This window comes from Apteryx mantelli, chromosome Z, assembly GCF_036417845.1.
Source record: "Apteryx mantelli isolate bAptMan1 chromosome Z, bAptMan1.hap1, whole genome shotgun sequence".
NCBI classification, from domain to species: domain Eukaryota; kingdom Metazoa; phylum Chordata; class Aves; order Apterygiformes; family Apterygidae; genus Apteryx; species Apteryx mantelli.
This window is the reverse complement of record NC_090020.1, coordinates 29,099,132-29,124,118: the sequence shown is the minus strand read 5'-3', so window position 1 is coordinate 29,124,118 and position 24,987 is coordinate 29,099,132. Positions and strand designations below refer to the sequence as shown.

General features: G+C 37.6%; 1 protein-coding gene across 2 annotated transcripts in view; it reads left to right on the top strand.

The window, feature by feature from the left end:
* Positions 1–24,987, top strand: part of LOC106495031 (guanine nucleotide-binding protein G(q) subunit alpha) — a 136,452-nt gene that overhangs the window by 3,750 nt on the left and 107,715 nt on the right. The window contains exon 1 of one of the 2 annotated variants that reach the window (XM_067316158.1): positions 6,017–6,130. The exons of the other annotated variant lie outside the window; for it this stretch is intronic. Coding sequence (XP_067172259.1) covers positions 6,121–6,130 — 10 coding nt within the window. The 5' untranslated portion in view covers positions 6,017–6,120. Of the gene's footprint in view, positions 1–6,016; positions 6,131–24,987 lie in introns of those variants that run through there. 2 annotated transcript variants of the gene reach the window in all.

Sequence of the window (24,987 nt, the reverse complement as noted above, 5' to 3'; positions counted from 1 at the left end):
TACTGCTGAACACTTTGTAAAAACTCTATGATTGTTCTCCAGAGCTTAAAGTTGTTAATATCCATCCATTGTTTGCTGTTAGCTGTAAAAACACTTGTATTATTTTTCATTAGGAAAAAAGAGGTGTTTTTAAAATGTTCTTTTATTGTTATATGCCAGACAAAATGTACAGTATTGTGTGCTTGTGTTTTAAACCTCTGTGTACATTATTGCTTTTTAAGTAGTAAGAACTATGTGCTCTAGCTGTTCTATGTATATCATTTTGATTGTCATCAGTGGAAATTTTGCTTAGTCTCAGAAAGCAGTTTTGGGCCTCACTGACAGATTGTAGCCATAAAACGTCACCACTGGATGCACTCTACCTGTACGTGGGAATATATTTATATTATACAGTATTTTCTCAGCAGGAAGTGCTGTGAGTACCTAAGAAAATAAACTAGCTGTATCTCGCTAGCTGGCTAGCTATATCAATATATCTGTAAACCTTGGCCAAATCAAGTACTGGAGAGCCTGACAGTGTGGTCGCTGTTTTGCATCGTGCTTGCTGGTATCATGGCATGCGCAGACATGGTTCTTAAGGGGTGAGTGCTCTTTACGTTAGAGATAGCAGATGTGTCAGTGAAGCGAGGTGTCAGATATGAGTGTCCTTTCATTCTCTATATGTTACCAAAGGAAATGGGTGGAAGATAAGCCATTTGAATGAGTGGGAATTGCAGCCAGTCTTCATGAGAAAGACACTTTTTGAATCTAGGGTGAATACCCAGTAAACCTACAGGATATATGTGCATTTATTTTCCTATACTGTGTCAGCTGAATTAAAGATTCACATGCAAAACTCGGTGAATTATCAAAGGCTTGGATTTTCTTTAGAAATTTGAAGAGGAAGTGGGCGCATTAAGCCAACAATGGATTACACTGATTTTATATAACTTTTTCATCAACGAGAGAAACAAGCACGCTTCCTTGTTCTTAATGTAATTTAACTGCTGCATGTGGTTTATTAAAATAGAAACGGGCAGAGTGGCAGTTTCTCACAGAAGATACTGCAGTAAATCTCTGCTGGTATATTATTGCTCAGATGTGTGTCTTGAAATGAGAATTCTGAGAAGTTGTACATAAATGAATTTCCTGCTTATATATACATTGACCAGCTCTTGCAGCTTTGGACACACATTATTTATTTGTTTTTTTTCACTGGATGTTTACTGTAGTTACTAAGCTGTTTAGAGACTAATTTTTGAGATGTACAAATTTGACTAGCCAAACAGGACAAGCCAAATAACAGAAATATTGAATATTAAATATACATACTGTCTGTTAGCTTTATTGGTCTTGAAAACCATAGATCTCAGACAGCAGTTTCTGTTACAGCCAAATCCTTTCAAAATTGTTTGGAAAAGTGTGTACGATACGTGCAAATGTAATGTAAGGTAAGCTAGTGTAGTGATCAAAGGCTTCCTATTGTATCCATTTCAGTGGTTTTATCTTCAAAAGAGTATCATTTAGCATAAAGGTTCAGGTGCACCTTTGAGTATGTTAGGATACCTGTTTTTCTGTAATGAAGTCCTTAACTGTGCTTGATGAGAAAATGACATAGATGTATTCTGCTCCTGTGTATTTTTGATAGGCTGCTTTGCAGCTCTTTGTCTCAGTTTCCTTAACTGCAAAATAAGGATGATGATAAACCATGAGACACTTACATATCTACTATTGATTAAAAATATGTTCAGCATGAAAATCACTGATGCAAAAATGCTGAATGTTGTTAAGAATAGGTTAAACGAGGAGTTAAAATCAATTTCAGGTCTGCATCTGTGCCCAAGTCCTCTGTAAAATTTTGGTGTTTTTTACTGTCCGGTTTTGTTATTTGGTTTAATCTTTCCCTGCTGTGTTCTGAAATACCTATGGAAATAGTCAGTCTCCTCTACTTATATAAGTAGATAGATACGATGTCTTTCAGCTGTGTGCACAAAGTTAAAAATGCTGATACTGGGGAGTATGTTCTAATTGACTATTTTCTTTGTTCTTCATTAAATCAGAAAACTTACTATTTTGAAACAGAATTGTAACCTTTTCTTATTATATGACTTATTATCCATCCTTATACTCACACTTGAACACTTTTAAATGTTTTTAAGCAATTAATATAGCATACATTTACAATTAGGAAATAAACAAATACTTAATATACATCCAGATGTCTGTTGTAGCTGTACTAGTAAGTATCTCTTACTCTGGAGAAGCCGCTTCTAAGTATATATAATTTAATTCTAGATGTGAGACACTTTGCTATATTCCAGCATGTGTGGGTATATGTCTTTATATATAAGTGACTGTTTTTGAGAAAATATGATTCATGATCTTAATATCAGTGCGATACCACCGACCATCACTAAGGAATATTTTGTTTTCGGCCCTCACAATGGATTTTTTGTTTTGGTTTTGGTTTTCCTTCTTTATAGAAGTGATCTGCTGCCACTGAAGTTAATGTGAATTAGTTTAGAGCCTGAATAGTCAAAGAATTCTGACTAAATTAATTTTATTCATGTGTCAAAAAAACAAGGGACCCCAAATTTTACCTCACATTAAAGAATGCAATATTGAATTATTAGAGGAGGGAAAAGTATATGATGAATAGAGGAATCCCTTGAGAAGGGACATCCGGGTGTATGCGGCAATGTTAAGAAATAATAATTCTGCTTTTTCAGCTCCTTCAAATTATTTTTTGTTGGTATAAAATGACAATGGCAATTTCATAAGGGAAAGGATTTCTTTTGAAGTAATATGCCAATCTGTGCAAAATTAATCCCAGGAAGGTGTGAAATAGCATTATAAGGTAGTTGTGTGATTAATGGTAATTAACTTTGTTGCAATAACAGAATACTATAAACACTGAGCATTTTTTTTCTTGCCCTGCTAAATGGAATGACACTCAGGACTGATCTTTTCTCACACTTGAACACCACTATGTATGAACAGCTGTTACTAATAAATTTATGGGAAGTTTTTCAACATTCACCTTTTATTTGCTCTACTTATAAAAAAAAGTCTGACTGGCAAGAACCAAGAGCAAGAAAGCAATAGAAAAACAGAGGAAGGACACAAATGTAGGAAATATTAGGAAGCCATATATGCAGAATTCGGAGCATGAAGGAAGTAAGTGTGCGTCGGGCTTTAAGTGTTGTGTTAACTCTGTGCAAAAAAATGAGGTGCATTAATATTGAGGGGCATGAATCTAAGTGACACCACAGTTTTGAAAGTTTTAGGAGTTACTGAGGAAGTTCCAGGAAGAGCACAAATGTTTTTTCAAGCTAAATTAAAGATTAAATCTTAAATGTTCTGAAAGCACATTGTTCCCCCAATAAGTAATGTTGATACAGAAACTAAACTGAAGGTTGATTGTCTGCAAATTTTGTCCTTTGTGGGTTTTTAAAGGACAAATTGCATAGAATAATCAAACTGTTTAATTTGCATGCTATGTTTAGTGTTCAGAGCTGGGTCAGTACTGTGGAGTTTTGTCGCAGAACCCCTGCATGGTTGCAGTCACCAGCAGAAGAGCACTGTTGTTCTCTTTGCTTATGTGTTTGAGAAGGTAGTGTGGCTATGCCAGAAAACCAAAAAAAAAAGGGGGGGGGGGAAGACCAAACAAAAAACCCCCCCACCAAACAGAAGATTCCTCCTTTGGTCTGTTTGAGCAGAATCGTCCAACAAAATACTGATAGGAACTACATGGCTTAGATAAGCTCCCTGGTGGTTTTTCAGCTTATCTTTCTGTAGGGGGGAGGGGAGGTATAGTATGTGCACAGGGTGAATAAAGCAGTAGGTTATCAGGAAATACCTGAAAATGGAAACCATGAATGTATGAGTGAAGAGATAGGAGAGGCTGTATCACTACTGTCTTCACACATCTGGGCTGTGTATTGGCACTTTCTTCTCAGGACTGGATTACTGATGAGTTAGCTGACCTCCTCAACACGTGAAAGAAGCATCTGTTAGGAATGGGACTGGACAGTGTGCTTCATTTCAGAGCAAATAGGTAGATTAAATGTCTTCCCAAGGTCCTGCCCAGATCAATTATCTATGCCTTTTGTATAGGAAAATACCATGGTTATTGTTGAAATGCTTTAGGATTCACCCTCAGTCATCAAGAGTCCACTGCAGGAGAGTTTGCTTGTCCTTGGGGGACACTGTGAAAAGAGTAGTCAGCATTTGAAATATACCTTGTTTTTCCTTTCTTTTCTAAAAACTCATCTCCTCTACAAAGAGATCAGTGCAGTTAGATCTTTAACTCTTTTTGAAGTTAATTTAGAATAGAGCTTTAATCTTGGTAAGCATCACCAAAAATAGATCAGAAGTTTTCTGCGTGAGTTTAGCCAAATTCAAATTAAATCCTAGATAAGAGCTCAAGGTAATCATTCTGTAGGGAGTCCGTGTAGTCAGATGTGATAGACTCTGTGATGGGTCGTGTCTCTTTCCTTAGGAATCTGAAGTTCAGAAGTTACTGTTCTAGTTAAGATATAGCTGTGATCTCAGCCAAACAAATCATCTTCTTGCTCATGATTTTATAAACTGAGGTACTGTGTAAGAAAGCTGGTTTAGGTACATAATGAAATTTGCACTGGAAGAAATGTTTTAGATTTTGCAGGGTTTGCTCTTATGGCACAGAACTTGCTTCGTTGTCTGGTCGTGTTTGTACGGCTGTCAATGTACCTGAGCGTGCACTTGCTGGCTGCCAAGGCACCACTTGCTGGCACTTGGCTAGTTCATTACTCTACCAGCTGCAAACTCAAATGCAACATGATAAACTTTGTCAAGAATCCTTGTACTGAGCGAGAACATTTATGTAAGTTAAGGGAAGTTGCTTTTTTCTCCTTGTTCTATAAACCCATCACAAGCAAGTTTTTAACTCTTAAGTCTTTAATCTTTAATTTTGTTAATTCTCTTGCTTGTATTAGAGAATGCTGGAAAAGAATGCCTAAGCTATTCCAACCCACATTTCTGGTTAAATGGGTGTAAGCCAGAAAGTCAAACAGAAGGTTTCTGTAGCAGCAACTACTAACTTATAAGGCCAGAAAAACTCAAACGCATAGGAAGTTGGGAAAGATGCCATCATTCCTTGTGCTTTAAGGAACCTATCAGGCTTGGGAAACTGAGGATCAAATATGGGACATTTATTTTACTCTGATACTGGATTTACTAAGCAGGGTATGTTCCACTTCATCTCATAGACCAGAGAAGTACTAGCAACAAAAATTAAATGCTGAAAAACAAAGGAATGTTTCATGTATCTTTAGAAGGTTGCTATATTGCCATCCAGGTACTTGAATGATTTGGTGTTTGTTCTTCTGGAGTGTGTTTTCTAGATGGAGTTGAAATCAGCATTTTTGTTGGTAGTGAAAATCTTTCAAAGGTGATTTGCAAAATAGGCCCCTTTTTTTTCTTAAAGACACTTGTTACAAGTATAATTTACTATAGTAAAACTCAGCTGATCTTCTAGGAGATAAAAATAATATGGATACTTTTAATACTTTCCACTTCTACATCATCCTTTTTTCTTTTTTTTTTCTTGGTTTGTAAAAAGGAAATAACAGTAGCCTGGAAACTTAGATGCTGTATAATTGTGCTGTAGGAAGAACCCTCAAAGAATAAAACACATTCCTTCTGGTTCTACATATGTATTTAAATAGCTCTGATTAAGTTCTGTTTTACTTCTTTTTGTAGTGTGTGTGTGTGTGTGTGTGTGTGTGTGTGTGTGTGTGTGTGAGAGACCGATCCTGACACTTTGAAATGTTTTCAAAGAGGATGGCAATCTGTATGCCATTTAAATCTTCTCTGTTTTTGCTGTTGCTTCCAGTTTTTATTAGGGCAGTTACAATTCATGCACCTGATCATCATTAACGAAGAAGAGATCGCTAACTTATCTCGGAGCACAGGCCACCAAGCAGCTGTCTGACTGACTTTTGAACACTGTTGACCTGACCCATTATTGAAAAGAGAGATTTAGAGATCAAAGTCCCTTTATCTCATTACCATTCCCCTGATACATCAAGTCGCCTTTAAAGTGAACCTCTGTGTGAGGTTTTCATCCAGGAAATTAAAGGTATTGGACATCATGCCAAAATGTTTTCAGGTAATTCCTCATGAGAAACACTTCTGATGTAGGATTGTGTGGGTGGTGCTTTCAGTGTGTTTTTTTTGTTTGTTTGTTTGTTTTTTAATCATGATGGGAAATTGTCTTTGGGGACCCTAAGACTCAATCAAGCTGTAACTTAGAGTGCTTTTGGTAATAAGCAGTTTCCTAGATTTAAAGGCTTTATACCTCTTGGCAACCTGACTGCTGGATGCAAAAATGCTTGATTTTTTTTTTTTCTTCCCCCCCCCCCCCCCCCTCTGAAATTACATATAAAACAATTCTATTTTTCTGACAGAGAATGTTGAGAAGCAGTAGTGTGAGATTTTTGTACTGTGTTGTCTCCTCATGCTCTCTGTTTGTTTCGATGTTAAAATGGTAAATAAACTGAAGGAGATAATAACATTTACTTTCATCCATGAAAATACGGATTTCACTTAGATGACTGCTTCTGAAAGGCAAAACAGACAATTTAGAAATAAATTTGCTTTTATCGGAATGTAAAATTGAGCATGTGGTAGAAATAGGACTGAGATCACTGTTTCCTGGGAATTACTGAATTTTTGTATATTTTAACCCATAGTTAGCATGTTTGTTCTAACTCAAGGGTTAGCCTCCATAATATTTTATTTTTACAAAGAGTTGGCTTGTGATCATTTTAAACTTGGATATTAATACCATCCACGATCATAGGAAACTAGAAACATTCTCTGTTAGGAGTAGTTTTTGATCTCTTGGGATTTATTTATTTAATCACATTCATCCTTGCCTACTGTCTATAAGACAATTCTAATTCAATGGAGTTTAGTTCTGTGTTGGGATGTTCAGTAGAGTAATACACTGTTAATAATTATTACATCTAATTAGGGTTAAGAAGTAGATTTATGATAATCTCTGAAGATTTTAGCCTTTGAACCAAAACCAGATAAACAATGTGTGCAGAATTTGCTAACAGCTTAATTACAGCTGTACTCTCAATGACAGATGCCTTTGTGACTTGACAGAGAAGGTAGTATGTATGCCTTTAAGTTGTTTCCCTTGAAGAAATTTCTAACACAAGCATTCTCTGGATAATAGTATTTTTGTGCTTGTGGTTTATATAAAATCTACCACCATGTTAGTTTTGTTAGCGCAGCTTTTATTTGACTGTTATTCTCAGAAAATCCTTTGGCTGACTCTATTAATATACTTTTTTTTTTTTTTGGTCAATGCACAATTTCATGTAGTAGAATGTGGAGTATAATATTTTAAAGTTTTACATGGTGCTTTTTTCATCTGTGGGGATTTCCCATTAAATGGTATAAAACCAGTGAAGCGGGAGGAGATACATGGCTTTTGTTTTAAAGAGGCAAAAACGTGGGGGGGGGGGGGGTGTCTTTTTTTTTTCTTTAGTAATTACGCAACTGTACTGTATATGTCACTTATCAAGCTGGTAGGGTATATTCTTGAGCTTACAAAGTCCTGTAATTTATTTCTTTATTTTAGTGCCTTTGCATTACAGTTTAGTTGTTCATGTCTCACAGGAATGATGTTACTTCTTGGAATAATGTGTAGCTGGAGAAACAGGCCATTACCTTCCATGCATAAGTGTGTGCTCTATTTGTCTTGCTTAGCTGACATCAAGCTACTTCTGCATGGTGATATGCAGTTCTCTGATACCTATCCATTCATTTCTGTGGCTTTCTGTGCACACATAAAACCTTGCAAACTGTAGGAAGTGGTTAGAACCAGAGTCATAAGAAAAACAAATGTTTATTTGTTTATTTCATATATTTATTTTCTTTAAAACAGTATTTCAACCTACTAATCCAGACTGTGGTTTAGGTGTAATTACAGTAGTTCAATGTTTTGTGTATCTGTGTTGGATTCATGGCTCCCAGATTTGCTTGTGTTTTTATTTATTTACTTTCATTTTATTTAGTTTTATTTTTAGCCAAAATGTATACCTGTTCCACAAAAAGCAAGCAACATGTCAGTTAACATGTTTGTTTATTGTGGAATTTATTTTTTGAGATAAGATAAAGTAGAAGAAATAAAATAGTCATACTACCCCTGGTTTAAATAAATAGTTTTCATGAACATTGCATTTATTAACAACTCTGAAGACAACAAAAAAAATAGTCAAAGATCCTCTGTTTCTAGCTCAGTCTGGAAGGAACTGCATGGGGTCAGTCATTCCTTCTGCAAGTTTGTCTCCGTATGTTCTATAGGTTACATGCCCAAAGTCGCTGTTGTTGCCTAAGCATGCTGGCAGCGTGATAGTGTAAGGAGTTTTGGGGTCCAGTTGCTCGACAAGGTTGGATCCATGCCCTCTGGTTTGGGGTACCCTGTTTTCTAGCATTAATAATCTTCTATGGATCTGTTTTTTTCTCTGGGCATAATTGTATTCTGTGTATATGGTTGATTCTCTTAAAACCTACAGGTAGACTTAAAAAACAGATTTTCAAAAGTGAATGACTGAGATTAATCTCCTACGCTGACAGGTAGCTGCACTTGTGGCCCACTGTTAAAAGGTGCTAACATCCCTCTCCTGTTGGCTTTTAGAGAGTCTATGTGGGTGAATGAATTCATCTCTATAAAAGCTTTTGTGAGATACAGGAGCCTGTAAGACAAGAGGAGTCACTGATAACTTTTTTTCCAATGGCTATTGAACTTCAAATAAGAAATGTGTGGACAAAGTCATTAATTTTAGAGGAAAACATGCAGCCTTGAGCTAAAAATTCTTAGAGATGGATGAACTTGCACAATTCTTGGTACATTGTTACAAAAACTAACTTTCCCCTGTAAAACATTGTCTCCTGTCTTAGTTTGGATTTGTCTGGGATTTGCATCTAGCCACTTGTGAGATCCATCTATTTTGACCTCTGGTGTTAAATGTCTGACCCATGGACACTTAGGAAGTGAGACCAAGGTACTCATTCATCTTTGAATCTGTTGTGAAGCTAAATAAATTGATTTTCTAACTCTTTACCTGTAGGCTGAATATACCAATCTTTTAATCATTCTCGTAGCTCTTTTGAATCCTTTCCAACTTTTCAACATCATTTCTGAAGCATGGACAATGAGAATAGACCGCTGAGGTACATACTTTTGTACTTCTAGTAAAGAGTAAAATTTCTCATCCAGTAGTTGAGATATCACCATTGTTATATGTACAAGGAATACAACAGCTTTTTTATCCATAGCATCAAGCTAGTTATGTTTAGATCACTATCCACAGTAACTAAAATATTCTTTGAAACAGTTGCTTTCCAGAGTGAGTTCATTTATCATTTGCAACCTGCTTTCTCTATTTCTATATAGCTAACCTTAGATTTAGCTTTATTCAGATGCACAGTCTTTGCCTGTTCCTGGTTTACAAGCTATTCCAGTTACTTCACATTATCATATCCTGTTCTTAATATACCATTCCTCAGCTTTCTGTCACCTACAGGTATTGTCAGTAATTATTTTATGTTTTTCTTCTGTTTCCTGGGTAGAGGTATTTAAGTTTCTCACCTGTATCCTAATATCCTTGGGATCCCATTAGGAACAGAGCTGTCTGTTGAGGACTTTCTCCTATGTGATTTAATACTTACTGCTTAAACAACTCCAGTTTATTTGATGTATACCATGTTGGTTTGTTGTATGACACCAAATGAGTTGCTTAGCAGACATCTGGTTTCTCAAAACTGCCGCTTTTATAAACCAAACCAGTAGAATTGTTAACTGTATAAGAGAGTAACTTTTGATATGCACTCTCTGTCCCTCATCAACTTTCTGTCCTTTGGGTTTCTTTGTGATATTTCAAGACTTTTAAGGCAGGAGGACTTCTCAGTCAGTTCTAAAACTCTGTGATAAGAGGTGTCTGGACCTGATGAGAACAATGTTCTAACTTTAGTAACTGCTCTGTAACATTTATGTTCAGTGACTGCTGCAGCAGAAACTTTTTCATTGTCATTTTAAACAAGATCTATGTTTTTTCCCTCAAAACAAAATAAATATTTACAAATTATGCATGGATTTTTCTGTGTTAATGCTAACAGTCCTGCTGTGTACATCTAGTAAAGGACCAATGCTGTCTTAAGTACTTTGTGATACAAAAATGTGAGGTTTAAAAACAAAAAAACCTCAGGAACCACAGAGTTCTTCATTTGATTTTTCTTTTCTTTGCTTCACAATTTTTAAAACTTCCCGAAGTTTTGATATACTTAAAACTTCTTACCTCCTCTCTTAGCCAGACTGTTTTTACTGCTTTTGTATTTCAGTCTTTAATGGAATTGTAGCTGTCCAGCTGTTTAGTAAAATGTTCTGAAATGGCTCTCAGTTCTTCCCATTTTAAATTTAAAGACAGTTGTTTTCACTCTTAATTCTGTCAGCTTCTGTTAAAGTAGCTATCATGAAACGTGAAGTACTTGCACTACTGATTTTGGACTTTTATTTAAACATAGCAAATGTAATTGAGTCATGTTCACAAGCTCCAAAAGTTACTTTTCACTTTAGTTCTGCCACAAGTTCTTTTTCTTAATCTGTCAAGATGTATTTCTGTGTGGTGTTTTTTCGTGTTAGAAAAGTATAATTTGTGAACTACAGAAATTCCAAGGTCGTTTGCTTCAGACCTTTAGCATCAGTTACATGTCCCCAGGAGACTATACCTCCTTCCCTTTTCATTAAAGTTGTTTAAGGAGCCCCACCAGATTTTGTGTCAATTTTTTCATCTATTAGAATTGAAACCAAAAACATTAAAAGATATCGTGCTTTAGAAATGGCTTCTAGACAAAAAGTAGTCTATCACTGAATTTTCACTCATGTAAATCTTTGCTTCAGTTATACCTCCCTGTTCAAATTTACGTATTATATTATATTAGCAATTCTTTTGGTGTATCATCTACACATGAAGCATTTTTTTCAAGCAGTTGAATTCCTTTTTTTAATTTGATGCTTTGCTTAATGTTAATCTTGTTTTGATTTTCTGCTAAATAATTGTACCTTTGTTTTTCTTTTCATTCTTCCCATTTAATAGTGTAATGATATTCGGACCTCTCTGGCCAGCCTGCCCTTTTGAATATCATCCTTCTTCTTTTAACAATGACAGCTATACAAACTCTGCAGCTCCATCTTTCACAGAAATCCAGTGACTGTTCCCCAAAACAAAGCTTTCTAGCATATGCTCTTTGCTGGTCCAGGAGTTTACCTCTAGATTCTTCTGTTTTCTTCTGGTATGGAACAGAAATAGTGTTTAAATTTTGTGTCAAGATAATAAAGGTAGGGTGCTTAAATATCTGTAATTTCAAAGAATCAGATTACTTTGTTTTATACCAAACCTGAAGTGTCAGCAGCGGATACTTGCCTGACGACTTTAGGCATGTGTTCAATTTTGCTGTCACTGCCTGTGTTAAATGCACCCAAGCAAGTCCCTTGATCTGTTGGCAGGGACTTACTTGCATCCCAATAAGAGTGCACTCTACTGGAATAGCTATCCCATCTCTCTGCATCTACACCTCGGGGTACCTGCAGACTTCTCCTGTGTGCTGCATGCACCCCACTTGTGGCTCATCCACCCCATGAGCACTATGGCTATATGCCATTGTATAAGGGGCAATGCTTGGTGGATGCTGGCAGCTGCTCTTTAGCACTTCTTTGAATTTATGAAAAAGCTTCCTGGGTTACACCATGACAAACAATGACTTTTGGAGACCTGCTGTAAGGCCTTCTGTGTCTTCTGCAAAAGTGTGTCCTTAACAGCTTGGTGATTCTTGTTATCCTGGTGGAACTGAATGCTCCAGGACTTAACTGCAAGTAGAAGAGTCTGAGATGCTTACAGGATACCTCCTCTCTCTGATCTAGGTTTCAGTCATGGCCAGACTTAATCCCATCAAGATGAAGAATTGGGGCTCATGGGACTAGTACTTACTTGTGGACTACATTGTCCTAGGTGCCCATAGTGACTAGCAGGTTGTGCATAATTTTCAGCTGGGGATGGACACAGCTGAAGCATGATTAGGATTTGATTCCTGCACTCCAGCAGATGCAGCCTGAGCTCCTGCACCTTCCAGAAAAGAGTTTCCTCTTTTAGCAGACATTTAAACCCCTGACTCATCCTGCTTTGTGGGCAGCCAGTTTGGGGTTAGCAGGTTCACAGTGAGTGATGCTGTGGCAGTATCTTGCAGATGTGTATCAGCTATGTTACCAGTTCACCCAGACCTTTAATTAGTGTGGGGGGAAACCCATGGGATTCATGTCCCACTATACTCCCCTCACTTCTCGGTTAGAATTGTGTTCGTGGGTTTATGAAGAACTATTTTTGCAGGCAATACTGGGCCACTGTGACTGGCTACTAGGGGAAAATCGGTGAAACCCTTAGTTCTGCAGTTCAGAGGTCTTCTGGTGGTAGCAGGCCAGCAGGTAGCAGGCTAAGCATCTTCTGAGAGAGCAGAAGCCTCTGTGCTGTACTTTTCTAAAAGTACCAGTCTGTCTTGTGGGGGAGACAGCAGGATATCTTGTTAACCTGGATTATGGCTGTGTTGGGTAGCCTAGGGCCACATTTCAGCTGAGCCCTGAACACGTACAGGATTCATGTGGAATGTAGCTTCATGTAGTTGACTGTAAGCCAAGGGACCTTCCCCATTGACCTCGTGTCAGTATTCCCAGTGCAGTCAGCATCACTGTGCAATGATCCTGTGTAGGATCATTGTGTTAGAGCAGTTATAATTTCAGGGGTTTGGCAAATCATTACAAATGGATTGATCACAGCAGGACTGAGTCCCTCTAACACAGGTACACGCAGTATGGCATGCCCCTAACAGCACGTGTGAAGTGCTTGTATGATGCTACCTACGTACGCAAGCCTAGGCCAGTCCAACGCAGCCTGATAAATAGCACTTGATAGCAATCATAAGCTTGGCTGGTTTGCCCAGTGCTCAGAGGCACTCTGTCTAGTGCCAGCAAATTGCCTTTTCATTCAAAGCATAATAACAATAGTAAAAAGTAACACAGGGGAAAAGCAATCTCTTCTCTCTCCTCCCAGCACTTTCATTGGCATAAGTGGGCTGCAAGGTCAGGGGGTTATTTATGAAGGCCAGAGTCAATCCCCTTGTGTAGCTAGATGAGGGAAAGAGATGGAAAAGACCCATGGCTGCCTACAGAGGAAAAGACACAGTGTGTTGCCTACATTCCAAATATAAATGTTTTCTAAAATACATACAAATGTGTTTTTAAAACGGTCATCCTATCCATAATATATGGTTGAGATTCCTCTGAGGTTACATGGTGGGGGGAGAGAGGGGGGGAAAGTGCAGCCTGCCCATCTGTAGCCCTGCCTGGCTCAGGCTGAGCACTGGAGCAGTGGAGCAGCTGGCTTGTGCCTCGACTCCTGGGAGAGAGCAAAGCTGGCAAGGTTTTACTATGCAGTAAGTGCATGCTGCTGGCAGGTGCTGGCAGCTCCTCGTGAGGGGGTTGTGGGGGTGGAGAGGAGGGACACAGGCTCAGACACAGAGAGTCGCCCACTTCCAAAATAACAGGTAGTCCTGCTCCTGCTCCATTGTTCCTTTCTTTGGGAACCCCTCTCCTAGTTAGCACTTGGAGGTAAGCCAGTACCCTACAGCTGACAGTTGTGGTACACCACATCTCTGACATCCCATCTCCAACACCCTAAAGCATCTGCTGCCTTGGCGTCCACTGCTGACCACGATGTCTGGATCACGCAACCACTGCTAGTAATGCCTGAAGCTCTGCAACACACCTCAGCCTTGGTGCAAGAAGAAGGCAGCTTATGGAAGGAGAGGAATGGGCCTGAGGGCAGTGTGCTCGCAATGCCTCCCTACTGAGTCTTCCTAACCTAATCCGAATTGGACTGAGAACCTAGTGCTGCTTTGGGGAAAGTGGGACCTTTGGAAACAGCGGTAGAGAGCCATTTATGTTTGCTGTGCTGCAGGAAAGAATGAGGGTGCTGGTGCATTCTTGAGGCAAAACATCTCATGCAGCTTGTTGTTTGGGAGAGATGGTATGTTTGTCAAACTGCATTGGAATGGGAATCTTGGCCTTTCCTGTAGGCCCTTTTAAATTTAAAACTGCTGCTCAGTGCTCCCATGGTAACTAGCAGGTGAAGTCCTTGAAGAGGGTTAGGCCTCAGCAAATGGGAGACCTCCTTTAGCCTTTGGGCAGTCATACTTAGCCTTTTGCCATTATTTTCTAAAACTGGCAGGTGAACTTCTGATTTTTGCTTTTCTTACAGCTCTGTGGTTTTTGGTTGGTTGTTTTTTAATTGTAGTGGCCTTGTGAGCCCTCAACCTGTAGAATTTCTTTGCGTCTTGAAAAAGTAAATGATGACAAGTTGTTTCTCAGGCTCTCCATGACTCATTCCAGCAGTGGGTATTAGTGGAGGCAGCTGTTTGATGCTATACTATTTTCTTTCCTTTTTCTATGGAAATCAGTAAATGAGAAGGGAAAATCCATTTGAATGATGGGCTATCTTAGTCTTTTTGTCTGTCCTTTCCCAGTAACCTGCTTTAAATGTACTAAGGCCTTTGTTTGCTATGAAGATTTCTCTTTCAGTCTTTTTTCTTTTTCCCTGTGGAATAAATTATGTTACCAAAACAAAAAATCCATGCTATTGAGTAGAAGAAACAGAAAACCTTAGAGCTTTCAGTGTGCACCTTTCCTCCAGCCAAGTATAGTGAACTTGTTAGTTTTTCAGTATGTCTTGCTCTGTACCTTGAATATCCCAGGTTTCTTTCACTCAGAAGACTGTAATGAGGAGGGTTAGAAATGAATTCTTAAATTTAGGTTTGCAGTTGTAAATGAAGATTTTTCCCTTCCTGCCATTCTGCCTTCTGACACAATTGCCTTACTAATGAATCCCCTTTCATGGCCTCTTTCCAGAGACTGTAGGTCAGGACCTTTCTCACTCTATTCCAATTTGGATAGTTAAATAGAAGAGATTAAGTCTATAGGAAGGCTACTTAAAACCAGGCAGGAAATACTTAATTGTTTCCCCTAGCACTTCCTCTCAGGAGCAGAGGGGGGAAAATGATTCTCTCTCCAATTCTTTTTGGAGTGGGAGACCTCCCTGACCAATTGATAATGCAAATTCCAGAGTTTAATGCCTTCAAGTTAATTTTGTTTTGGATTTTGGGCAGCCCTTTATGTCTGTCAGCAAGCAAGGTAGATTGTTTTTCTAATAATGCAGACTATTGCAATTATATGTTGTAACATGTCATTTAAGAGTATTTCATCTTTTCTTAAACTAACAGTATTTCTGTTACGATAAGTATCAGAGGCCTTATTCTCTTCCCAGTAATCTCTTTGTAATTATACTTCTATGAATTGATTTCTGAAAAATGCTGGAAATGACATGAATCTTTATTCCTGTATCAGTTAATGAATCCACACTCACCATTATTTCTCAAACAAAATGATGATTCAGGCTAACCTAGATTTTTGTTTTGTTTTTTTGTTTTGTTTTGGGGGTTTGGGTTTTTTTTCTTCCATTGGCTGTACAGTGCTTTTTGTGTTGTAAATTATCAGGGAATAAGTGCATCTGACCAACGTTGCTGTTTGCCTGTGAATCGCTTAAAGTAATTAGTAGAGCTTGGATCCTGCTGGATGATTCCTTTTCTAAATGATCAGGAATGTGCCTTCTACTGAGAACTTTGTGGATCAGTATTTTATTTTCATGCAATAGCTTTTCTGTTTTGAAAAGCACCATATTGACACTAAATATTCAAGTTGAGGGAGGAGGAGAGAGGAAGGAGAGGTTACTCACAGATAATGCTGTTCTCCCTCTAGCTCATTATCCAGTTTATAGGCTGAGATGGAAAAGAGACCAAGGCTGATTAGAGATGGCTTTTAGCAATTTATGTTGCACTAGAAATGCTTGCTTTGGAGTTAAGTGTAAGATATTTATGTTATTCAAGACTTCGCTAAATGTCTGAACTAAGTTTCACACTTAAATATCTTGGGTACATCTTCTTGTATTAATTCCATAGAAGTAACTATTTATAGGAGTTCCTTGAGAGATGTAACAAAGGATATAAATAGATAATACAGAGATTTCTGCAAGCTAGTTTGCATGTGTAAAATAACAGAATGATCCAGCAGGTATTGCTTATAAATATTTTTGATAATTACAAATGTTCCCAGAGAATGAGAAGAAACAAAATGTTGTGTTGAAATAAGTTATAGTAGCTCAGAAAAGGAAAGGAACCAGAAATGAAAAAAAAACAAAATACCGAAATTAAATATATGTTATTTGTTTTGGACTACGCAGTCAGAACTCTAAAGGCCAGGCAGAATCAGAAGCCAGGACTCTGCCTTTTGACTGAGGGAAGGAACATAGTAATTTTTGTTCCTTTTATCTGGTGAGGCTTCTACTTTTCGACACACGGAAGACACAGAGCAGTGTGGATGGATAGTGAGTGTGCTTTCTTGAGAAGTTGAAGATGGAGGTTTGGATTGTATTGGGCAAATGAAGGAAATGAATTATAATTTTTCTACATCCTGCATGACTCAGCTGAACACTAAGCTGTTTTGTGTGGAAGTGATTATTGCCTCTTCTGACTGTATTGTGAAGCGGAGAAATTGTCCTCACACTTCACACCAAGCCTGCTCTGGTAGATGAACTCTGTCAGATGAACCCTTCTGAGAGGCAAAGAGATGTTTTAGTTTATGGACCCTGATGGGGCTTAAGAATGAAGGACTGAACTCTGTGGTCTTGTCAACAGCAGGATACTTTAGGATAAGTCAGAAGCAAAATCCTTACCAGCTGGTGAACTTAAATGTCAAAAACTGACGCAGTATGGATTTTGCTCAGTAGAAATACAGAGCAGCAGAGCAGAGATTTAGAGACTTTGCAGTTGTGGAGTTGGGCCTGAATCCCAGATTATTCTTTCTTTTCTTGTCGATGGGAGAGGAAGTTCAGACCGAATGTGTCTTACAGTCACTGACAATTCTTGAGCTATATTTTGAATTTATAGGCTGACATCTTGGCCCTACTGAGGACAATCAGTGAAATTCCCACCAAGAACAGCAGGGATACAAGTCAGTAGCATAAGTCAAAGCCTCAGTTCAGAGCCCTAGCTTCCAGGTAGGAAATGTGTTCTCCTTACACATCTAATGAGTGAGCTTTTGTAACAGCATGTGTATTGCTCTATAATCTTTTGCCTCAGATCCAGGGGTCCACAAGTCTAGGTCTTCAGATTCGCAGCAGGCTGTTGCTGTACTGCCAAATCTGTTTTGGCAAGGAACTTTGGAATCTTAAATATAGTGCTAAATAGATAAGTTAAAGATAATTAACAAAACAGCTTTTCCAAAAGTATTACACACAAATACCTTGCATTAGCTTTGGTTAAATTAATTAAGAATAAATAAATAGAAGAGGTGAGCAAAAATATTAGCTGGTATTTGTTGCTTCTATTTTATATAGCAATGACAATAAGAAGGTTTCAATTAACTTTTGCATAGTTTTTTTTGGTCCTGGATGGTAGATCTTAAATATCCTTCTCGGGCCTAGAAAAATTTTTACTACATAAAAAGACCTACTTTACAAAGCGGCATCCTAACTAAAATCAACAAAAGCACTTTAAGTGGAGTGGAATGACAGAATTTTATGAACTTTTATGAAGTGAATGTGCTATGATCAGAGTTGCTCGAGCAGCTGAAACAAAGTTTAACAGTAGAGAAATCGCGGATATTCCAAATTAATTCTTGTTTTCACTTTGCTTTCTTCTTGGATGATAACAGCACGAGAGTATTTGTAATAAAAGGGAATAGTTATATAGCACTTCACATTTTCAGAGTGCTGTACACCCACTAGCTAAGCAGTTGCTCTGTCACCTCAGTGACAGAGGTAAGTAGATAAGTATTATTATCCCTGTGAGTGTAGGTGGGGGAAACAGGAGACAAAGGCTATGTCTACATTAGCAAGTAGTGCAGACAGGAGAGTGGGTCTGTAGGGCAAAACAGTAGGTGCTGAGAACCTGATGTCCATATTCCAGAGTATTTTTGCTTCAGACCAGCTCTAGTCTGATCCCAAGAACTAAAGCCTGTTTTGGCTAGAATGCATTAAGTGTGCTCCTGAAGTCCAGGTGTACTTCTTCATTTCCATTTGTCTTAGTTTCTTTGTAAAGGAATCCAATTCACTCAGGGGCTGTTTGATGATAATGAATGAAAGCACAGTAAGCAGGCATGATCAGGATATTACTTCAGAAGTGCGTTCCTGAACCTAACTTAGACTAACGTAGATGTGCCTGGAGGGATGCTCTGGACAGTGTTTTCAGGTGAGAGTTTTGCTGTGCCTATAGGTTGAAGAAGGTTGAGTCTTCATTTTCAGAGCTGTGAAGCATGGGTAGCGTTACAAAAGGTTTATGTTTGCTAGACATCTCTGTGTAGTATTTTATGCTTGTGGAATGAAAATTTGGCCCTAGTAATTGACTACTGTTTTGCACAAAAATGGTGGAACTGGCATTTCACCTCAGGAATTTTCCTTAACCCTGTTAGTGGTGGGTCATAATGAAATATTAATCCTTTAGATAGATTGATTTAGGTTTAGAAACATCCTTTGTTTAATTAAGTCTGATTCTCGTGAAGACTTATGAGATGCTTATTCTATTTTTCTGTGTGTCAGTGTCTGCAATAATTTAAAATCATTTAGTCTGTTAGGTGAAAAAACTTCGTCTTGTCGTCTTTATAGTATTTTTATTTTAAATTGTCTAAGCCATTAGTGATGTTTCATATGTCCTTTGCCTTGCTTTCCATGTTAGACTCTGCAGAAAGGTTATGTATGGCAACCTAAGTAATTGATTGGGGTAGTGTTTATTCTTTGATTAGGTAGTATAAAAACTGTTCAGTTATTTGTCTTTTGTTAATATCTAAATTACCAGTCTTTGATTTGATTTTTCTCTCAGTTAATGGTTATGAGTACTGTCAACCCACATCACTGAATGCTTCAAGTATCCATGAAATAGGGATGATGAGAATAAATGTTTCTAGTGTTTTTAAAGCTAAGAAAGCAGGCTGGGAAAAATGCGAACAAAGCTTTCAGGGAGAAACAAAAGACAGCTCCCCTCCTGCCTCTTTTTTGCACATATTTTCAAACAGCCTTTAAATTAACTTTGACCTATGCAGTGTGTGTAGCTGCACAACAGTGCTCTTAAAATGAGAGGTTTGAAGTTGACTTTCCTATGTGGTAGTTCTACATCTACTGAAATGACCCTGACTTTTGAGTTTTTCCACACTTGAACAGGTGCCTTTAACTTGTTTCACAGTATCTTTTACATATTTCTCAGAAGTGCTTTACAAAGGTTATTGATCACCAATAAATGTGGAAAGGAAAGATTTAAGTTAATAAAGAGAAGTTTTTGGTCAGATAGATGTTAGAATAAGTTTAGTGTGTTAGAGAAGTGTGTCTCAGAAAAAATCCTGGACTGATTAGGAGGAAACAAGGAATCTTACTCAATCAGCTGAGTTTGTAAGAGAGCAAGCTCTTACACTGTAAAGATGAGTCATATACTGCCCTAATTGTATTTTTATATATTACTAAAAACAAAAGGCTCCTCTCCTTAGCTAGGCTATAGAATATTGCTGTAGGTCATGTATTATTGTTTAAAAACAAGAAAAATGATTGTTTATTAAGTAATATGACAAAGAAAAAGCAAAACAGGTGAAAACTCTGAGACAGGATTGTATTTGGAGCTGGAAAATTAGCTAGCTGAATTCACAGGATGTGGAAATAAAACATTTGTTAACGTCATTGTTGATCATTGTCCAGCTTCATGGATCAAGAGAATCACAGACTATTCGTCTCTCATGGCCTCACAGAAAATTAATAAATATCTCCCAAATTTGATTAGGAAGATGATCATTTGAAGTAAACAAACCATAGTCTAATTATGTCACGCATTTGCTTCTAATTAAGATTGCCAGTAAAATATATAATGGTAAATATGAATAGATGAATCTCTTTATGTTAGTATCCCTTCCTAGCAGGAGCCAAAACAATATTCTTGTTTAATAACAAAGTCTGTTTTGCGGTTTGTCTCAGGTCAAATCATTTTTTGTGTACAGTATTGCCAGTAGGATGCATCTTGCCCTACACAAGCAGTAGACGTAAAGGAATTGCTACTTTGCTCTAGGAGGTAAAGTTGGTGATTTAGTAGCTGTCAACAATGAACTACTGTTGCAGTATGAAAATTGCAGATGCTATAGGTGCAACATTTGTGATTAACAGAAAAATGAGTTCATTAAGATACATCAATGTGTTAGGTATTTAGATTCATTGATACTGAGGTTCTAATGAGATTCCAGCTGGGATAGCTAAAGTCTTTGCTCTTCTGCAGAGTGATCCATTGGTAGGTTTCAAAACCTTTTACACAAAAGGTTATTTATTAGTTGCACTATTTTAAAGGTAAGGTACAAAGCAAAGAAAGATTGTATTATTTGCCAAAAGTTACTTGTCAAGTCAAAGAAGGTACCAGAAGTAGAACAAATTACCTGGTCCCAGTGCAGTTCCTTTCCCAGTGAGCCTTTGTGGCTCACAAAGTCAACAAAAATCATCTATAGGTAGGTGGTCGATTGCAATCTTTGTGCTTCATCCTACTTCTAAGCTGTACAACTCCTGGCTGCAACAGAGTTTCAGGGCATCTCCTTTGCTATAAACCCTGATGATCTAGATGGTATCTCCTAGCATGAGAGACCCCATTACTATTTGATGGTACACAAGCAAAAAGGTTTGGAGGCCAGCATGCTTTTTGCTTGCTCTAAACTGTGGAGCTTCAGTAGTGGTTGGTGTTTGCAGCCATCTGTTATGCTTACCCAAAATATGAGTCCATTTCAGCAGTGGTATGATTGAGCCCACGCTTACGTCTGTAAAAGGCCTGTGGGTGAAGGTCAGTGTGGCAAAGAAACTTCATATTCTCACGTTGATAATGCATGATTGTTCTGCGTGGAATAGCCCAAAGTGAACATAGCTTCAGACTATTTAGTGTGCCCTGAATATCATTTTGTCCTTTTTGAAGGGTAGGTACATCAACCCATTAGGCCATAATAATTGGGCCTCTTGCAGAGCCAGCCCAGGAATAATCAATGGGCCAGGGTAATTGTCCTATGAGTGGTTGCAGCCCATGAATGTTAACATATTCCGGGGCCCACTTGCTTTTCACCCCTCCTCAGAGTGACAGTAGTGTACACACATACTATAGTCACTCTTTACACGCTTAGTAAAGCCATTGCTTTCTGGGAGTGCCAGGTTTACTGTCTGCATGCCAGCAGCATGTTTGCATTTGTGCAGAAAGCCCAGCGATTTTATGAATGTCAGGTATGTGGATGTGATAGACAGGGCAAATAATCGCCACTGGACAGTTCTGCTTTTAATGCTTATTTGCAATAGGTCTTTACCTGCAGCAGGGAAAGATCATGGTCAGCAACATTTCCCTACACTACCAGATAGTAGGTGTCCCTCCAACTTAAGGTTTGTCTTCTGTTGTTCCACAGAAATGGGCATGGTTGCATTTCAGTCTTGCTAATTCAGGAAACAGCTGCAGAAAGGAAGAAAAGAAACTAAAACACTTCTCTCGGGTTTTAGCCCATAGCATTCAGGGCTATAAAAATCTGGAACTTTGATCCATTGGAGTGAAAGGCAAGGTATATTCACACTTCCAGAGTTTGTCAAGTACTAAATTGCCTACAGTCATCTATCATTTGAGGCACAAAGTGGGTGGAGTACAACCCCATTGCATCTGCAGTTATTTTATCCAGGGTTGTTTGTCACAGGATCTGTGTTTCCCATTGCATTTAACTGAATGCAGCTAATGCACTGTCTAGCGATCTGTCAAAGGGGAAAACGTATGGTCATGGAACCCCATTAAGCAAAGTTTTAAAAAAGTTAGATGGCACGGTTTGAGTGGAGTAGATTGTCTGCTCAGAGACTTGATGTTTGATTTCTGCTTTTAAAAAATGTATCAAGGTGCAAAATGACAATGTAGCTAACATTTTGATTTTATTAACTGGAATATGCAACTGATAAGCTCATATAGGAAGAAATTGTATGTGGAATTTGGAGGGGAAAAAAACTCTCATACAGTTGAAAAGTATAGGAAAAAAAAAAACAAAACAGCCCTGAAATTGGTTCTGTAGTTAAGTACCAATAGTTTTTTAAAGTAATACAGGAAAATGATATTGATTTCTATTCCTTCTGTTTGTTTATAAATAAGTAAATGTTTGCTTTTATGATGAAAAATGAAAAGAATAATATAAAAACATTGGTGAGCAACTAATCTGAGAAGTGATAAATCACATTCAACTGGCATAACCACATTGTGCTCCAATCTGTTCTCATTCAGGTAAATGGATATTCCACCAGTGAGTTGAAAAGAAATAAGATCAGGACCTGTACGTCTAGTTTTATGATGTAAAGAAAAATCTTGCATAGAACTGTTTCTCATATGGAACTGAAAAAGAATTAGAGCAGGTTAAGAATAAACTTTAACAGTAGAGCTGCATTAAACTAAATGTAAGGAATTAGTAGAAAAAGAAAGGTTTTGCTCCTTTTACTTGACAGTTAAGTTTATAAAAATACAGTAGTTACTAGTAAATTATAGAGTGAACTCTTTAAAAAAAATTGTCCTCATTTGTTGTTATGCTATAGCATAGATAAGTCATTCTTCAGGACAGCATTTTAACGTGTTTAATCTTGCTAACTACTGAGCCTAATAGAATTTAGTGAGATGAAAGAGAGCTAAATTAATTTGGAAAAAAAACTAGGCATTTGCACATAGCTGAAGTTACACATGCAAACAGTTACTATGGAGCAGCTGATATGTGGTCACTACTCACACCATGGTAACTTTGCTCTTAGACTCCTCCCTCCCATTTTAAAAAGCTATTTAGATATTTAGGTTACTACATGATGTGCAGAAGCACTTCTAAACCATCCAGTGCTCCTTATTCTTTATTTTTCAAGAATGCCTTTGAAATTATTAAAATATACATTGGAACATACTCTCTTTATCTCTACTCTCAATTTTCTACCCTCATTCATGTTAATAAGGCCATAGTTTGCAGTAATCTATTGGGACTACTTAAAGAGTAAGGATGGCAGAATAAAGTCCTTAATAAGGATAACAGAAAAAAGGTTTCTATGATTAATCTTTCCTGAGGTCATTATCACTTTCCTTAATTTCTTTTTCCAAGCTATTCTGTAACTGTTAATTTTTTTGAAGAAGTGTGACTGTGTCTTTCCTTGCTACTGAAAACAGTAGAAATGATAAGAGGAGATCACAATTACAAAGAATTTCTTTTTAATTGAAATGGCCTAAACATACCTTGGATCTGCATTGCTGCAATGAGATTTACAATTTTATAGTCTCAGTAGTGGAATTTTATTATTTTAACCCTAAACTGGATACTGTAATAATCCTTATTTTTATGTAAATACAGTGCAAGTTTTATCTTGTTCTTTTTATACAACTTAGATTACAGAAGTAAATTTTCACTCGAGAATCAAAAATCTAGCTTTTCAGGATTTTCACATTTTGATTTTTTTTTTACTATTATTAACATGTAAGAAAATAATTTTCACTCTATTTTCTGAACTTCCACATTGGAAAGCTCAAAATATTAGCACTTGGCTAATTAGCACTTAGGTTGAAGTCAAGCTATGTAATACCTGACATAAATCCTGCTCTTAGGGCTGTGCAGAAGCTTTTAAAATGTTACTTTTTTTTTTTTCATCTTTTGAAAGCAGATTAAAACATGAAGGATAGAAGGTTAGTGAAAATGACATGGGAAACTTGATTTTAAAGCTGTATTCTTGAGGCACTCAAAAATGCTTGATTTTGATCTAAATAGTAACATTCACTTCAGATTTTTTTTATCAGGGAATAACACAGGGCATCCAGGATTTTTTAGTCTCTTTGATTTAACATATCTCTATAATTTTATTCTTTTTCTGCCATGGTGAGGAAGTAGTCTTTAATTGCTTAGTTACGCCAACTAAGTTGCTCTGAGAGAGTCGCTGTACCTATTGTTATTTACTAGATAGCATTTTTCTAAACAGTTAAAGCCCATTCCTAAAACACTTTAATATTGTCTTTTTATAGAACCGTTCCCGTAAGCAAGGGACTAGAGGACCAACCTCTGTCCTCTGAGCATAAATGTAAGAATGCTTGTTTTATAAGTTTTGCAGATCATCTTTAAAGAGAGTCTGCAGCGTATTCCTGACAAACATTTTTGAGGACACGACTGTTAATTAAGCAGGAGGTGTTGCTTATGCTGGATGTGCATACATGATTCAGCAGCTGCTGTGTACTTATCTGGGAGGGAGCATTGGTTAATTTTTTACTAATGTGCAAAGACTTTCAGCAGTGTTTGGGTCTGTAGTGGAATAGTGTTGCAGCAGCTGTTTTTTTTCTTGCATTTCTTCTGTGACAGATGAAACAGCTGGGGTCGGTTAAGAGCATCCAAAAAACTGGCAGCCAACCAGAGGAAAAAGGAGCGTTCAGAAGTATGTGTCTGTCACATTGTCTTGTACTTCCCTTCCCTCTTAAAAACGAAAATATTGGGAAGCATTGAACAGGGTTGGCCGCAGGTACCCATTAGTGTGACGTCCTAATCCTTTTTTAGCCTTTTCTTGCTCCCCAGTGTGACAGCAGCCAAATGGCTCCGTTTTCCCTCTGCTTGAAAGCTTGGGGAAGATCTTAAAATGCTGCAGAAGTAAATTGTGCGCTCTGAGCTATGTAGGGAACTTACTTCCCTACTTCTTTTGTGTGAACAGAAGGCAGGCTCCTTCCTTGTACTCACTTTTTAGGTGCTAACCTGTGTGTGTGTCATGTGAAGCTTGCAGCTAAAACCTTGATCTTGCAAACTGAGTTGATTTGTTCCATACA